Source organism: Scyliorhinus canicula, chromosome 5 (genome assembly GCF_902713615.1).
Source record: "Scyliorhinus canicula chromosome 5, sScyCan1.1, whole genome shotgun sequence".
Classification (NCBI taxonomy): domain Eukaryota; kingdom Metazoa; phylum Chordata; class Chondrichthyes; order Carcharhiniformes; family Scyliorhinidae; genus Scyliorhinus; species Scyliorhinus canicula.
Genome location: NC_052150.1, coordinates 180,716,631 through 180,735,054, shown reverse-complemented (window position 1 = coordinate 180,735,054; position 18,424 = coordinate 180,716,631). Strand labels below are relative to the sequence as shown.

General features: G+C 43.8%; 1 protein-coding gene across 1 annotated transcript in view; it reads right to left on the bottom strand.

Moving 5' to 3' along the window:
- Positions 1 to 223: 223 nt before the first annotated feature.
- Positions 224 to 18,424, bottom strand: part of LOC119966464 (patched domain-containing protein 3-like) — a 42,693-nt gene continuing 24,492 nt past the window's right edge. Inside the window, exons 3-5 of the mRNA XM_038798195.1 lie at positions 16,197 to 16,318; positions 15,955 to 16,100; positions 224 to 4,540 (exon numbers count right to left, since the gene is read on the bottom strand). Of these exons, the coding sequence (XP_038654123.1) occupies positions 2,883 to 4,540; positions 15,955 to 16,100; positions 16,197 to 16,318 (1,926 nt within the window). The 3' untranslated portion in view covers positions 224 to 2,882. The remainder of the gene's footprint in view (positions 4,541 to 15,954; positions 16,101 to 16,196; positions 16,319 to 18,424) is intronic.

Below are 18,424 nucleotides of genomic sequence, written 5' to 3'. Positions count from 1 at the left end.
TTTCACTTCCCATGGTGACAGGTGGTCCTGCTGGGACTCTTAATCGAGCCTTTTATAAACCATCCCAGACCAAGACCGGGGTTAATGTTAATTGTGGCTGGGACACTTTATTTTATGTCTCCTCGATTACTACAGTGAACAATTCTAGTCTCCATATAATAAGGATATAGAGACACTTCTGGTGAGCGATAAATGGAGGGTGTACAAGCACAAATTATTTTTATATCATTACAATGAAACCATGCTCTTTAATTGAATGAGGTATTTTCAAGCAGTATTTGGCAATTATAGCATTACTTGTTGTGACAGTTCATCTTACATGGCATGTTGATCATCTTAGTATGCCCTAACATCATGGGCACAATTATTAAAAAAACAAGACCATCTTTAATGGTTACAGAAGAAAATCGCGTTACCATTTGGTGCAGGTCATGTCACGTGCTGTGTTGCAGATTAAACTAATGCATCATGTAGAAGCAATCTCAATAATCCATTCAGTTAAAGATGTTCCATTAAACTCTACAATATGTACAATTAAGAAAGTAAGTTTCTATTGAATTAAGAGTAACAAAAGATGCAGCATTTAAATGGGCCTCAGTGTATCTAAACTTGCTTTGCAATCAATGGATTACTTTGAAATAAAACTGGTATCAGATAGGAAATAACATTTATATGGCACCTTCAACATAAAACATTCCAAGGCACTTCACAGAAATGTTACAAAAAAAGGCACTGATCCACAGAAGGAGATAATAGGTCAGATAACCAAAGACTTGGCCAAAGGGGTAGATTTTAAGGAATATCTCAAAGGAGGAAAGTGAAGAAAAGAGGCGGAGAAGCCCAAGGATGAATTTCAGATCCAGGGGTCCAGGCAACTGAAGGCTTCATCACCAAACTGTGGAGGAATTAAAATCAAGGACCTCAGGAGGCCACCATTAGATGAGCACAGATATCTCAGGGATTTGTTATTCTGGAGAAGATTACAGAGGCAATGGGAAGGTCACAAGGCTATGGTGGGATTTGAAAACGAGCATCAGAATTTAGAAACCCAAGATATTGTTTGACCAGGAGCCAATATCGGTTAGTGAGCACAGGGATAATAGGGGAATGAGATTTGCTGCAAGTTAAGACTCAAGCAGCAAAGCTTTAATGACCTCCAGTTTCTGGAGGGTAGAATGTGGGAGATTGACACAACCAGCCAGGGTTGTGTCAGAATAATCAATTCTACAAGTGACAAGGTCAAGCATAAGTGTTTCAACAACAGATAAGCTGAGGCAGCTGCAAAGATGTAACGTAGGTGGAAGCGGACATCTCGGGTGATGGGCTCAATATGTGATCCACGGGGTTGAATGTGACGCCAACATTGCAGACAAATTTGGTAGATAAGGAACAGAGTTTGGAGAGATGATCGAAAACAAAGTTACACAGCCTTCCGAATATTTAATTGGAGGAAATCATTGTGCTGGATGCCGGATAAACCAACAAAATCTAGCAACAGTGGTGGAATTGAAAGAGGTGATGAGGTGGAGCTGGGTTTCCGGAGCAATTTCCACACAAGATCCCACTAAAGGTAGATGAATAAATAGCCAGATAATCAGTTTTTGAAGTATGACAAAGTGGCATTAACCAAGACATACAACTCTTTCAATGTCATTAAGCTTTCACACACAGCTGGATGGATTTAATCTAAATATTACACAGTGATCAATAGCTAGAGCTGTATAAATATGGGTAAGGGGACATGGAATCAATAGTTAGGATCTATATGACAGAAAGGCTGTCTATAGATCCATAGAATTCCTACAGTGCAGAAGGAGGCCATTCAGCCCATCAAGTCTGCACAGACCCAGGGCAGCATTGTGGCGCAGTGGTTAGCACTGCAGCCTCACAGCGCCACGGTCCAGATTCGATCCCGGCTCTGGGTCACTGTCCGTCTGGAGTTTTCACATTCTCCCCGTGTTTGCATTGGTTTCGCCCCCACAACCCAAAAGATGTGCAGGGTAGGTGGATTGGCCACGCTAAATTGTCCCTTAATTTAATAAAAAGTCTGCTCTGACACTCTGAAAAAGCACCAGACCAAGCTCTACTCCCCTAGGCCTCTTCCTGTAACATCATAACCTGCCTAAGTTGCACATCCTTGACATTAAGGGGCAATTTAGCATGGTCAATCCACCTAACCTGCACATCTTTGGACTGTGGGAGGAAACTGGAGCACCCAGAGGAAACCCACAGACACGGGGAGAAAGGGCAAACGTCACAGTCACCCAAGGCCAGAATTGAACCTGGGTCCCTGGAGTTGTGAGGCAGTAGTGCTAACCACTTTGCCTACATGGTAGAATAGTGGTGAGAGTTGTAGGAACAAAATCTCCCACGAAAGGGAGCTGGAATGAAATATGGTGCATTGTTTGTAGAAATTAGAAGGAAATCAAGTGTGTTGTAAGTAGGGAGGCCACACATGGTGGTGTGAGCAGACTATAAGAGTTGAGCTCGGATTGTTAGTTCAACAACATTGAACCTTTTCCTGCATTCCACCTACACAGGATCATCAGGGGAAGCCAAGCGACGCCGTCATTTTACATCACTTTTTATTCATTGGATGTTCATGGGCCAGCATTTGTTGGTCGTCCCTAATTGCCTGGAGCTAGGCCATTTCAGGGGACATGCGAGTCATTTTGATACAGAACTGTCTATCCAGGGTTTTTGGTTTAAGTGTTTATTTTTTTTCTTCAATCACTCAATTTATGCAAGTTATGACAACATGGTAGAACTTTGGGGAAAAGGAATAAGTCTTGTGTTCTGAATTAAGTTACTGTTTTGAGCCCTGTGGCAATATATTCATAAAGTTGCCAAAGATCGCCTTGATCTCAGACAACAAGTAGTTACTACAAGTTTGTTAGTTCACCGGAATCAGCTCCATTTTCTTTGCCATGATGAACCTGCAGGTAGTTGTGTGCATTTCTGTTCTGGCTATTCTCTTTACTGTCATGTGTATTTGAGGGACCACTATTCTGATTGCCACAAGCTTGATAAAATGTTAGAAACACTGGCATCAAAACAAGGCCATGAACAGCACCAAAAAATATGACAAGAAACATGATCTTAAAAAAGGTTCTAAATATGTAACCTCCTGCCATAGACAACACCGCAATGCCAATTATAGTTGAAAGAGCCCCTTGCAGAATGGGATAGCCAAGAGTGTACAGCGCATCAATAGCTCGTTCATTGGCATTTGTTTTATCATTTGAAACAAATGCGTATGAAATATGAGCTGTGAAGTCCACAGAAAATCCAATACAAATGACCAGATTAATCATAGATATAGAATCTAAATTGACACCCCAGAAAGACATAAAACCAGACACACCCACTAAAACTGATGCAATAGCAAATGTGACCCATAAAGAACAAATTGGATTAGGTATTAAGAGTAAAGAAATGACCAACATGGCAGCAGTGGCCACAATTATATTCTGGACGGTAGTGGTCACTATTATAAGAAATTGATCAAAGTAGATGAATGCTGGATGATACACAAGCAAAGGGATTTTACATTCCTTCACCAAGTTTCTTAATTCAATCAACATGTTTTTTTGATTAAATGAATCACTGGCATTCACTGTTTGAATAAAAAATCGTGATGCTCTAATGTCCATATTATCTTCTGACAGCTCAATATCTTGTTGAAATGCAGGGACATATGTCAAAAATTTTGATAAATTTCCAATGAATGCATTTCTTTCCCTTATATCTATTGACATATCTGCAGCATGCTCAACATATATACGAAGCCAGGACTCTGACAGTTCACGATCTACATAAGAGTTGTTTTCCAATCTGCCCATGCAAATTTCAATTTCATCTTGAATGGTAGAATTCCAATATTCCACAGGTTCAGTGACAGTAACCATGACTCGTGGCCCATAATCGGAGAAAAAATCACTCTCATCATTATAGAACTTAATCACATATGAATCATCAAAGGCCAGATTTCTGAGATCAATTCCTTCTTTGATGTGTAAACAGCCATAAATGCTGCCAGCCAAATACCCAGTGTACAGGAGCACCACAATTGCCTTGGTCCATCGGTTTGTAAGGAAAGGACCATAATACTTCTTAAAGAAAAAATAAACTGGATGCTCCGATTCTGCTCCCGATTCCTGATTGTAGCTCCCACCCACACAACATAAACCATAGAGTTTAGACTTGTCTGGTTTAGAATCACGTTCAACCTTTCTGAATGTCAGCCAGTGTCTGTTACTGGCTTCTCTTCTCCCATTCAGTGCGAGAACAGCTCCAAAAAACGTAATATTGTAAAGGAAGCAGAACAGAATAGTTGTACCTGTGTAAACACAAAATGACTGCACAGATGGAAAAGGTGTCATGATACCAATGTAAAAGGCCAAAACATCAGTCAGCGTGGTGATTGTAATAGAAACAGCTGCTTCTGAGTAAGTCTTTGCCAGGCGATCTTCAACTTTATCATGCACTTTTGTCTTTTGCCAACTGGAGAGCATAATAAACATATCGTCTACCCCAATACCTGCAGATCCAAGTATAATGTACGATAAATTAGTCATTAAGTTGTTAGGCTTTTTAATATTTTTACTGTATTGTTCTAGTAAATTAATGAAAGAATTTCTTTCATGAAAAGTACTACTGTGACTTTGTTTTTGCATTCATGGTATGTAGCCACATAAACAATATGTCAAACAATTATAGAGCACTAGTGGGGGTGCAAAGATTGTAAACTACAAGAGAAAAGCAGAAGACTGAATATACTCCAACACAGTTGCAATAGATTCTCTGACCCCCCCCACCAGGTGAGAGAATCCCCGGATGGTGGCGCAAATCCCGCGCCGCCGTCTCGACGCCGGTTGCCGTATTCTCCGGCGCCGGTTTTCGGGCAGGGGGCAGGGTTCATGCCTTGCCAGTCGGGGGCCGTTGGCAGCGCCCCCCCCCCCCCCCCGTCAATTCTCCGGGCCCCGATGGGCTGAGTGGCCGTCTGATTTTGGCCAGTCCCGCTGGCATGGATTAAGCATGGCCCCACATGGCGGGACTTGGTAGGTAAGTCAGCGGGGGCGGTCCTTGGTGGGGGGGGGCACAGGGGGATCCGACCCCGGGGGTGGGGGTGGCCCCCACAGTGGGCTAGCCCGCAATCGGGGCCCACCGATCTGCGGGCGGGCCTGTGCTGTGGGGGCACTCCTTCCTCCCGCACCAGAACCATGCCGGCGGTTCCGCGCATGTGCGAACTCGCGCAGTCTCCTCGCCACCAGTTGGAGCGGCACCAACCCCTCTGGAAGTGCGAAGATTTTTTGGGGGCTGTTGACGTCGGAGTGGTTGGCACCGTTCTCCCACCGGCGTGGGGACTTAGTCCCTGGAAAGGAGAATCCCGCCCTGTGTGTTCATTAAAAGTGCTACATCATTCATACTTTTACCTGTTATCCATGATGTGGAAATTCCAGCGTTGGACTAGGGTGGGCACAGTAAGAAGTCTTACAACACCAGGTTAAAGTCCAACAGGTTTATTTAAAATTACTAGCTTTCGGAGCACAGCTCCTTCATCAAGTGAGTCACTCATCTGATGACGGAGCTAAGCTCCGAAAGCTAGTGATTACAAATAGACCTGTTGGACTTTAACCTGGTGTTGTAAGACTTCTTACTGTTACCAACACAGGTGAATAAATAATTTAGTTATTAGTAAAGTATTTTTATTTTAGTCCTGCAGAATTCTGTTCGGAATAAAATTGTAATCTATTGAAACAAGGAATTGCCTCAATTGATGTAAAGCATGCAGAAACTGTTCTATTTTTTAGTAATATTTTAAAGGGGAATGTTTTGATCGTTTTGTAGGAATGCTTCCATCTTCCTGCCTTTTATGTGGACTCGGGGAGTAATTGGGGAGGGAGGTCTCTGACTCTGTTCTGACTTCTTCAGTGATATTTCTGCACCCGTAATTCCTAATAGTTGAATGAGAGAACCAAGCTCTTAAACAGCATCGGTGGGGAGAAATGGGAGCTAACGTTTCAACTCTGGATGACTCTTTGCCAGAGAACTGGAAGTGAGGTCAGATTTACACTGTAGTGGGGAGATGTGGAGCGGTGGGGCTGAATAGGAGGCCAGTGGTAGGTGGAGATTGACAAAGATGTTGAGGACAGAAATACAAAAGAAATGTAAATGGCATGATTACAGCTAAGAAGGTTGCTGATACTGGCACATTAAGAGATTAGAATGTGTAAATGGCAGAACAAAGAGAAGCGGTGCATCAAAGGACAACTGAACAGTTGGTCCAAGTGGAGTGGGGGGGGGGGGGGGGGGGGGGGGGGGGACAATGAGGAGGTAAAAACAGATCAGTGGAAGAAATGAAAACAAATTGATAAAAGTGAAAATAAGTTGAAAGTGAGGGGAGAGTTCACAGCCTGCAGTTGTTGAACTCAATGTTAAGTCCGGAAGCTATAATGTGCTCCTGTTCCTCCAATTTGCGCTGGGCTTCACTGGAACATTGCAGCAGGCTACGGTTGGACTTGTAGATGTGAGAGCGGGACGGCAAGTTTAAATGGCAAGCGACAGAAAGGTCTGGGTCCTGCTCGCAGACGGACCGGAGGTGTTCTGCAAAGTGGTCACCCAGTCTTCATTTAGTCTCTCCAATGTAGAGTAGACCGCATTGAGAGCAGCAAATGCAATAGACCAGATTGAAGGTGGTGCACGTGAGGACTGCCTCACTTGAAAAGAGTGTTTAAGGCCCAAGATGGTGAGAAGAGAGGAGGTAAAGGGATAGATTTCACATCTTCTGCAATTGCATGGGAAGATGCCATGGGAAAAGGTTGAGGTTTAGGGTTAACGGAGAAGTTGACCAGGGTAACCCAGAGGGAACGGTCCCTGCAAAATGCTGACAGGAGGAGCGAGGAGAAAATGTGTTTGGTAGTGCAACCATGCTGGATGAGGATAATTCTTTGAATGCAGGGGCTGGTGGGATGAAATGTGAGGAAAAGAGGGACCTTTTCCTGTTCTGGGATGAAGGAGAGGGGGTGAGGGCAGAGGTGCGGGAGATGGGTAGGACACGGTTGAGAGCCCTGTCAATCACAATTTGTGAGAAACTATGATTAAGGAAGAATGAAGACATATCAGCACCACCGTTTTGGAAAGTGGCATCATCAAATCAAATGCGACAAGAGAGAATGGAACAGGGAGTTTGCTGATGACATGACCGTAATGTGTCCTATCTCAAACAACGATGAATCAGAGTATAGGAGGGAAATAGAGAACCTAGTGGCGTGGTGCAATGACAACAATCTCTCCTTCAATGTTAGCACAACTAAGGAGCTGGTCATTGACTTCAGGAAGCAAAGTGTCGCACACACCCGTCTGCATCAATGGTACCGAGGTGGAGATGATTGACAGTTTCAAATTCCTAGGTGCACATCACCAACAATCTGTCCTGGTCCACCCACGTCGATGCTAAAACCAAGAAAGCCCAACAGCGCCTTTACTTCCTCAGGGCACAAAGGAAATTCAGTATGTCAACATTGACTCTTACTAAGTTTTATAGTCCACCACAGAAAGCATCCTATCTGGCAATATCACAGCCTTGTAGAGCAACTGCTCGGCTCAAGACCATAAGAAACCACAAGAGTTGTGAACACAGCCCAGTCCATCCCACAAACCCGCCTCCCATCCATTGACTCTGTCTACACCTCCCGCAGCCTTGGGAAAGTGGGCAGCATAATGAAGAACCCCTCCCACCTCGGTTATTCTTTCAACTTCTTCCATTGAGCAGGACGTACAAAATTCTGAGAACACACACTAACAGATTCCTGTACCAGCCTCCCCGGACAGGCACCGGAATGTGGCGACTAGGGGCTTTTCACAGTAACTTCATTGAAGCCTACTCGTGACAATAAGCGATTTTCATTTCATTTTTTCAAAAACAACTTCCCCACTGTTACCGGACTTCTGAATAACCCTCTTATGGACTAAACTGATCTCTTCACGCATCTTCTCTGCTGTGTAGCACTACATTCTGTTTGCTTCACCCTATGTCTCTTTTTTTTAAAGTACATTTAGAGAGCCCAATTTTTTTTTCCCCCCCAATTAAGGGGTCATTTAGCGTGGCCAATCCACCTAGCCTGCACATCATTTGAGTGGTTGGGTAAAACCCACACAAACACGGGGAGAATGTGCAAATTCTACATGGATAATGACCAGAGGCTGGGGTTAAACCCTTCACCCGATTTATTTACATTGTGTATTTGTGGCATGTCATGTTTTTCATGTATGGAACAATCAGCCTGAACTGTGCGCAGAACAAAACAAAACTTTTCATTGTACCTTGGCACATGTAACAATAAATCTAAATCTAATGTAGAATGGGATGAAGTCCTTACAGCATGTGGGGTGTGAATAGCTGTAGTCAAGGTAGCTCTGAGAGTTTGTGGATTTACAATGGATATTAGGGGACAGTCTATTCCCAGAAATTGAAATAGAAAGGTCAAGGGGAAGTGTCACAGATGGACCATGTGAAGGTGATAGGTGGGTAGAAATTCAAAGCAAAATTAATTAATTTTTCCTGGTCCAGATGGGAACAAGTGGCACCGAAGCTGTCGTCAATGTACTGATGAAAGAGTTGTGGGATAGGGTCGAAGTTGGATTGGATTTATTTTATTGTCACGAGGTACAGTGAAATGTATTGTTCTACGTACAGTCCAGACAGATCATTCCATCCATGAGAAAAAAGAAACACAGGACATATGATAGATGCACAGTGTAAATACATCGACACAGGCATCGGGTGAAGCATACAGAAGAATTGTGGGATGGGGCCGAAGTAGGACTGGAACAAGGAATGTTCCACAGTACCTGCAAAGAGACGGTCAAAACTGGGACCCATGCACATACCCATAACCACACCTTTGGTTTGAAGGGATTGTTCAGGTGTTCAGCCTCTGTGGTAGAAGTCAGTACATCTGACAACAACAGCCCCACCATTGTCGGCAGGTTTGATGACAAATCGAGAGTTGGACCTGAGAGAGCGGAGTGCAGATAGGTCATAAGGGGTCTGTGGAACATTCCTTGTCCAGTCCTACTTCGGCCCCATCCCACAATTCTTCCATATGCTTCACCCGATGCCAGTGTCGATTTTATTTACATTGTGTATCAATCAGTGAAGCATTACTACTCAGTAGAGAAGAAGTCTGAAGAGATCAGATCAATACATAAGAGGGTCATTCAAGAGTCTGGTAACAGTGGGGTAGAAGTTGTTTTTGAATCTGTTAGTGCGTGTTCTCAGACTTTTGTATCTCCTGCTCGATGGAAGAAGTTGGAAGAGTGAATAAGCCGGGTGGGACGGGTCTTTGATTATGCCGCCTGCTTTCCCAAGACAGTGGGAAGTGTGGACAGAGTCAATGGATGAGAGACAGATTTGTGGGATGGACTGGGGGGTGTTCACGACACTCTGTAGTTTCTTACAGTCTTGGGCCAAGCAGTTGCCATACCAGGCTGTGATGCAGCCAGACAGGATGCTTTTTATGGTGCATCAATAAAAATTAGTAAGAGTCAATGCAGACATGCTGAATTTCCTTAGTTTCTGAGAAAGTATAGGCGCTGTTGTAATTTCTTAGTCGTGGCATCGACGTGGGTGGATCAGACAGATTGTTGGTGATGTGAATACCTAGGAATTTGAAACTGTCAACCATCTCCACCTTGGCATCATTGATGCAGACAGGGGTGTGTATGATACTTTGCTTCCTTAAGTCAATGACCAGCTCTTTAGTTTTGCTGACATCAAGGGAGAGATTGTTGTCATTACATCACTCCACTAGGTTCTCTATCTCCCTCCCGTACTCTGGCTCATCGTTGTTCCAGATCCGACCCACTACGGTCATGTCATCAGCAAACGTGTAGATGGAGGTAGATTGAGCCAAATTTTGCCACATAGTCAGAGGTGTATAAGGAGTATAGTAGGGGGCTAAGTACGCAGCCTTGCAGATCCCCAGTGTAGAGGAATATTGTGGAGGGCGTGTTGTTGTTTACGGTCTATGGGTCAGGAAGTCGGAAATCCAGGTGCACAGGTTAGGTTTTGAAGCTTTAATATGAGCTTGGTTGGGATTATGGTGTTTAAGGCAGAGCTGTAGTCAATGAATACAAGTCTGACGTAGGAATCTTTGTTGTCGAGATGCTCCAGGGATGAGCGTAGAGCCAGGGAGTTGGCACTTGCTGTGGTCCAGTTTTGGCGGTATGCGAATTGCAGTGGATCAAGGCATTCTGAGAGTATGGAGTTGATGTGTCTCATGACCAACCTCTCGAAGTACTTCATAATGATCGATGTCAAGGCGTTGAGGTACGTTGCCCAGCACTGGTATGATGATGGTCTTCTTGAAGTAGGTGGGAGCAGCAACAGGCAGACAAGATGGGCCTACTGGGACAGTACTATTTACAGATTTTGGGGGGAGGTAGAAACAATCTGTCCGACATTGGAAGATTTTGAGGTTAGAAGCTGTGGAGGGAAGATCTCCAGAGGAGATGAGGTAATTGGCAGTCCTGGAATCAATGGTTTGATGCTCAGTGGTGGAGTCATGGTCCAGGGGGAGGTAGAAGGAGGTGTCTGAGAGTTAGTGTGTTCTGAATTTCTCTGCTCCTCGCACCAACTCCAGTCTGTCACCTTCTGACCTATGTGCACTCCGCTCTCTCAGGTCCAACCCTGGCTTTGTCATCAAACCTGCCAACAATGGTGGGGCTGTTGAGTCCCAGTTTTGACCGTCTCTTTGCAGGGTCTATGGAACATTCCTTGTTCCAGTCCTACTTCGGCCCCATCCCACAATTCTTTTATCGGTGCATCGATGACTGCTTCATTGACACTTCATGTTCCCGTCTGGACGTGGGAAAACCTATTAACTTTGCTTCCAATGGGGCAGCACGGTGGCACAGTGGTTAGCATTGATGCCTACGGCGCTGAGGACCCGGGTTCGAATCCCACCCCTGGGTCACTGTCCGTATGGAGTTTGCACATTCTCCCCGTGCCTGCGTGGGTTTCACCCCCACAACCCAAAGATGTGCAGGGTAGGTGGATTGGTCACGCTAAATTGCCCCTTAATTGGAAAAAATTAATTGGGTAATCTAAATTTTAAAAAAAAAACTTTGCTTCCAATTTCCATCCTCATCACCGTCACATGGTCCATCTCTGACAATTCCCTTCTGTTCCTTGAGCTTGTTATTTCAATTTCTGGGGAGACTGTCCACTAATATCTATTACTAACCCACCAACTCCCACAGCTACTTCAACCACAGCTAGCTCTACACACCCCACATCCCACAAGGACTCCCAGTTCCTCCACCTCCTTGGCATCGATTATGATGATGCCACTTTCCAAACGGTGCTGCTGACAAGTCTCCATTCTTCTTTAATCGTGGTTTCTTGCCCACTGTGGTTGACAGGACTCTCAATCGTGTCCCACCCATCTCCCGCACCCCTGTCCTCACCCCCTCTCCTTCCTCCGACAACCAGGATAGGATCCCCCTTGTCCTCACTTTTCATCATCCCACCAGTCTCTGCATTTAAAGAATCATCCACCGCCAGTTCTGCCAACTCTAGTTTGATTCCACCACACATCACAGCCTTTCGGTATTAACATCGAGTTCAACAACGCATTCACCCTATTTTTGTTTCTATCAATTTATTTTCATTTCTTCCACTGATCCGTTTTTCCCCTCACCATTGTTCCCCATTCCCCTACCCCACTTGGGCCATCTGTTCCTCGTTGCCCTTTGACACACTACTCACCTTTGTTCTGCCATTTATACATTCTAATCTAATGTGCCACTTTTAGCACCCTTCTTAGCTTTAATCACACCCATTTACATTCCTTTTGTCTCCTGCCCTCAACATCTTTGTCAATCTTCACCTATCGCTAGCCCCCTACCCGGCTCCACTGCTCCACGTCCCCCCACTACAGTATAAATCTGATTCCATTTCCAGTTACCTCTAGCTTTGACAAAGAGTTATCCAAACTCAAAACGTTAGCTCCCTTTTGTCTCCACAGATGCTGTCAGACCTGCTGAGATTGTCCAGTATTTTCTGCTTTTATTTCAGATTCCAGCAATTTGCTTTTATCTTCTTAAATAGCATAATCGGGTTACACCTGGAGTTGTGTCTGATGGCTAAAGAGAAATCTTTGAACTGAATTGTCATTAGTTAATATTTTTTCTTTTAAACTAAATACTTCCTTAAAATTGTACATTGAGGAACATATCTCTTGGGTACCTGAATATTTCTTTACAAATCAATGGCATTATTCAATAGATGACATTAATATCTATCGAATTAAATCAAAGTAGAGAAACAGCAACTATTAACGCAAAGTTATTCTCGAAGAATATTTTCTATCTTAGCTAATCAATATTAAGTCTTGCAAGTCTAGGTTAAAATCCAACAAGTTTATTTGGAATCACTAACTTTCAGAGCGCAGCTTCTTCATCAGGACTCACGGTGAGTCCTGATGTAGGAGCTGCGCTCCGATAGCTCATGATTCCGAATAAATCTGGTGTTTTAAGACTTCATACTGTGCCCAACCCAGTCCAACACCGGCATCTCCACATCATGGCTAATCAATATTAATAGGGAAATGGTGTACGATTGGGAAATTTGCAGACGACACAAGATTGACCGAGTGATGGACAGTATAGCTACAATCTCCAGAATAATAGATGGATTGGTGGAGTGGGTGATAAAGTGGCAGATAGAATTTAAAAAGAGAAATGTGAGGTCATGCAGTTAGGGAGGTCAAACAGTTATAGAGACTACACAATAAATGGGAATATACCACGAGGGGTAGACGAAGTGAGAGATCTTGGCATACAAGTATACAGGTCCCTAAAGACAGCAGTTCAAGGACATATGATTGTTAAGAAAGCACATGGAATGCTCTCCTTCACTGGTAGAGGTACAGAATATAAAAGTAAGAATGTAATGTTGAAGACACAGTGTATAAGACACTGGTGAGGCCACAACTGGAGTATTGTGTGCAGTTCTGGTCACCACATTACAGGAAGAACGTAATTGCTTTGGAGAGTGCAGAGGACGTTTTCAAGAATATTGCCAGGGCTAGAAAAGTCTAGCTATGAGGAGAGAATGAAAATCGCTTATCGTCACGATGAAATGAAGTTACTGTGAAAAGCCCCTAGTCGCCACATTCCGGCACCTGTTCGGGGAGGCTGTTACGGGAATCGAACCGTGCTGCTGGCCTGCTTTCAAATCCAGCGATTTAGCGCTGTGCTAAACAGCGCAGGTTGGATAGGTGGATAGGTTGGGGTTATCTTCCTTGGAACAAAGAAGGCTGAGGTGTGATTTAATTGAGGTGTTCAAAATTATGAGAGGAAGAGATAGAGTGGACAGAATAAAATTGTTTCCCTTGGTGAAGAATTCTAGAACCATGGGAGATTCTAGATTCAAGATAAAAGGCAGAAGGTGCAGTGGAGACAGGAGGAAGAATTTTTTGATGTCGAGGGTAGTGGGTGTCTGGAATTCGCTGCCCAAGTTGGTAGTGGAGGCAGAGACCTCCTGTACCTGGACCTGCACCTTAGGTGCTCTGAGCTGCAGGGCTATGGACCGGGTGCAGGAAAGTGGGATTTGAAAGGGCACCTGTTTGTCCTTGGGCTGGCATGGGTCAAATGGCTGCCTTCTGCGCTGTAACTTTTCTATGATTCTATGAAAGACCAGTAAGCCTGATATCAGTAGTGGTGAAAATTCTAGAATCCATTATCAAAGATTTTAAACAGAAGCAGTTAGAGAATAGTGGCAGGATCAGACAGAGTCAGCATGGATTTATTAAGGGGAAATCATTTTTAAATCTATTGGAATTCTTTGAGGATGTAACTAGTAGAGTTGACGAGGGGGAGCCAATGGATGTGGTATAGTTGGACTTTCAGAAGGCTTTTGACAAAGTCCTGCCTAAGAGATTAGTGTGTAAAATTAAAGTGCATGGGGTTAGGGTAGTTTATGGAGATGGATAGAAAACTGGTTGGCAGACAGGATGTAAAGAGTAGGAATTAACGGGTCTTTTTCAAATTGGCAGGCAGTGACGAGAGGGGTACCACAGGGATCGGTGCTAGGACTTCAGCTGCTCACAATGTATATTAATGATTTAGATGAGGGAACAAAATGTAATATCTCCAATTTGCAAATGACACAAAGTTGGGTGGGAAGGTGAGCTGGGAGGAGGATGCAGAGATCCTTCAGTGTGATTTGGACAAGTTAAGTGAGTCGGCAAATGAATGGCAGATGCAATATAATTTGGAGAAATGCGAGGTTATCCATTTTGGTAACAAAAACTAGAAGGCAGACTATTATCTGAATGGCCATAAATTAGGAGAAGGGAATGTGCAATGAGGCCTTGATGTCCTGGTACACCAGTCACTGAAAGTAAGCATGCAGGTGCAGCAAGTGGTAAAGAAGGCAAGTGGTTTGTTGGCCTTCATAACAAGAGGGCTAGACTACTGGAGCAGGGGTACCTTGCTGCAATTATACAGAGCCTTGGTGCGGCCACACCTGGAATATTGTATGCCATTTTGGTCTCCTCATCCGAGGAAGGATGTTCTTGCTCTAGAGGGACTGCAGTGAAGGTTTACCAGACTGATTCCTGGGATGGTGGGACTGACATATGGAGGAGAGATTGAATCGGTTAGGATTGTATTCGTTAGAGTTCAATAGAATGAGGGGGTCTCACAGAAACCTATAAAATTCTAACAGGACTAGACAGGGTAGATGCAGGAGGGTTGTTCCTGATGATGTCCATAACCAGGGTTCACAGTCTGAGGTAGACCATTTAGGACAGAGATGAAAATAAATTTATTTACCCACAGTGATCGGCCTGTGGAATGTGTTACCACAGGAAGTAGTTGAGGCCAAAACATTGCACGTTTTCAAGAAGCAGGTAGATATAGCACTTAGGGAGAACGGGATTAAAGGATTGGGGGGGGGGGGGGGGGGGGGGGGAGGGGGATTAGGCTATTGAGTTGGATGATCAGCCACTATCGGAACGGATGGCAAATGAGGCTCAAAGGGTCAAATTATTTCCTCCTGCTCCTATTTTCTGTTTCTAAACATACTTTATGCTTTCACTATTTACTTATCAAGACTGTATAAGAGGAGAGACCCTTTATAAGGGAATTTGTCCAAGCCCATTTTCTCAATTTATACAGTGCATCATTTTTGTAATGGTGTACACATTGAACAAAATAGAGGTCCATATCTGCCAATCCCCTCTCCAACCAATTGCTTCTTGAACCTATTCAGACTGAATGTTTAAGCAGCTTCCTCTGGCAACTTATTCCACATCACTAATATTTTGGATGACAAAACCCTGTTTGCACTGCCTTCTCATGTCCCTAACTTCTAATTTGTGGATCCTGGGATTGGAAGCCTTCAGCACAGTTACAAACAAGTCTGTTTAATGCTGTCAATTCTCTTCATGGCAGGCTGGATCTGTACATCAGGGTGCCATGTCTTTGGGAGCCTGCCTGCTGTCTACTGCAACTACCCCCCACCCCACCAACTGCAATTTTTAAAAGGTTTTATGATATATTACCCACGTGACAGAATTGTTGGTTTTGGTTCGCCACTAACAAAAGGAGTTTGGACTTTTGTGTAGCATATATAAAAATCAGAAAATATATGTTAGTTCACATACATACAATTCCATTCTTTATTTATGTCGATGTATAATTACAGATATTCAACTATATGTGAAAAGCATATGGATGCCAAGTTATAGCTCGGTATTTATGCTGCTTCAGTGTATCTTGTTTAGGGTAGGTTTCAGTCACAAGCATCTTTAATGGCCAAGATGCTGCCAGGTACTACCAATTAACTCCCACAAATATGTCCACTATGTGCCAGAACAAAGTCTATACATAAGCCTGTCTGACAGACAATGATATTCCAAATATTGTCGGTGAAATACTTACCTAGAATCAGAAAGGGTGCATTGGCAGTATCGATGGCAAATGACATCCCACAATACATCAGCAAACCAAACCCAGTAAGCACAGCTAATCCAGCTGATACGACTCCCAGAGCAGCAACCGAGACCTTAGTTCTCACACAGTCAAACCTAAAAATAAATGGGACACCTTCTGTTAAGTAACATTTTGTGTGAAATATTTATTGTAAAAAACAATACTGCAAGTTTCATGGAAATTAACTTTACCTCACACAAGACATGATGGAAAAGAATATTGAAAGAAAATATGTGAGTGAAAAAAGAGGGATAATCCTTTTGGAATTTTTTCCAAATTCTTCTTGCCTCGAGACAGACGTAAAATGTGAAACCTGCAATCAGTAAAAATAAATGTTATTTACATACATACAATCATCACATAACTAAATGCTTCTGAATGTACAATAGTAAATGAGAAGACCTCCTCCTTGTCTCATTCATACAATCTTACTGTACAAAAGGAGGCCATTCAGTATATTCAATGAATCAAATCCAATATTACGTTTGATAAAGTACCATACAATATAGTACCATGCAAGATTTCCCTGCCAATTAATTATTTTTCATTAAGTCTGGAGAGTTTCTTTTTACCATTCTACCTAGTCCCACTCTCCTGTCATATCCCCAGCTTGCACATTCTATCTTTTGATAAGGCAATCCCTTCAATACCCCAAAACGGTAAAGAACTATACAGAACTTGAAAAATAATTAATTGGAAGATACATCTCACATAATACTATATTGGAATTTTCCGGCCATTGGGATTCCCCTTTCTCGTTGGCAGCACAGCCCCGCCCACAGGTTTCCCGGCAGCATGGGTTGGTTTCAATAGGAAATCCCACTGCCAGACGGCAGGAAGTTGGAATCCCACCACCAGGGAATGGCATGAGGTCGAGAAACACGCGGCTGGGGGACTGGAGAATTCCACCCCCATTTCATCCAACTCTCCCTACATATCCCACTATTCCTTTCCCCCTCGTATACTTATCCAGCTTCCCATTAAAGGCATCTACGCCATTTGCCTCAACTATTCTATGTAATAGCAAGTTCCCTATTAGTAGCAGTCTCCAGGAAAAGACGTTTCTCCTGAGTTCACTATTGAATTTATTGCGGAGTGCAGTGTTTCAACCGTGAGATGTGGGAGGTCCGTGATGCTTCCAATGTTCTGGATGACTATATCTGCAGGCAGTGTACCCAATGGTAGCTCTTCACAGATCGCGAGGTTCTTTTGAAACAGCAGTTGGATGCACTTAAGAGCATGCAGATGGCGGAAAGCGCCACAGACAGGAGTTATAGAAATGTGGTTACACCCAAGGTGCAGGAAGATAGATGGGCGACTAGAAAGGGCAGGCAGTCAGTGTAGAATTCCCCCGTTAATTGTCACCCTCTCAAACAAGTATACCATTTTGGATACTGTGTGTGTGAGGTGGGGGGGTAAGGAAACAGGCGGCCAAACACGCTCGTTCGGGGACTTTGTTCCTTTTTGGGAGAATCGTACTCCTCAGCTTCGAATTAGGCAAGTTACATCCTTCTGGACTGAACATGGAGTTCAACAACTTTGGGCTGTAAACATTCCGTCCATTTTGAGCTTTTCTTTGGTGTCCTTGGTTTGACCCCTTGACCCCCTTTCTGTTTTTGGTTTCCTTGGTTTGTCCTAATGCAAACAACACCCTCCCCCACAGGGCCATCTGTCTTGATCTGTTTTCACTGAGCACAGATCTTTATTCTCTTAGTTTCATTCAGCTATTTTACATTTATCCCACTATTAGCGTTTTTTTAGTTCTTAACGCTGCCATTAACACCCACTTTGTCTTATGTCCGTGGCACCTTTGTCAATCTTTCCTGCAAGCGCTCGAAAGTTGTTAATACCCCTCCTGTAGGCATTGGCTCTGCATCTCTACCAGTGATAGGATCATTCTTTATTTCCAGAAGTGTTATACCTGTCTGGACTACAGCAAATAGGGGCCGTCCTACATGGTGATCTCACACCTCTGGCCCCATTTCCTGCCACCTCAGAGCGTGATCCTTGGTGGAACATCAGATTTTCCTGGAGACCCTGCCCCGCGCCATCCTCCAACACCCAAACCACCAACTTGACAACATTAACATCCAGCCCACCCCAATAAGAAGTCTTACGACACCAAGTTAAAGTCCACCAGGTTTGTTTCGGATCACTAGCTTTCAGAGCACTGCTCCTTCCTCAGGTGAATGAAGAGGTAGGTTCCAAAAACATATACATAGACAAAGTCAAAGAAGCAAGATGATACTTTGAATGCGAGTCTTTGCAGATAATTAATTCTTTACAGATCCAGAGAGAGGGGTAAGCCCAGGTTAAAGAGGTGGGAATTATCTTAAGCCAGGACAGTTGGTAGGATTTTGCAAGCCCAGGCCAGAACATTCCTGCCTGGCGATTGTCATATGATGTCCGTTAATCCGAT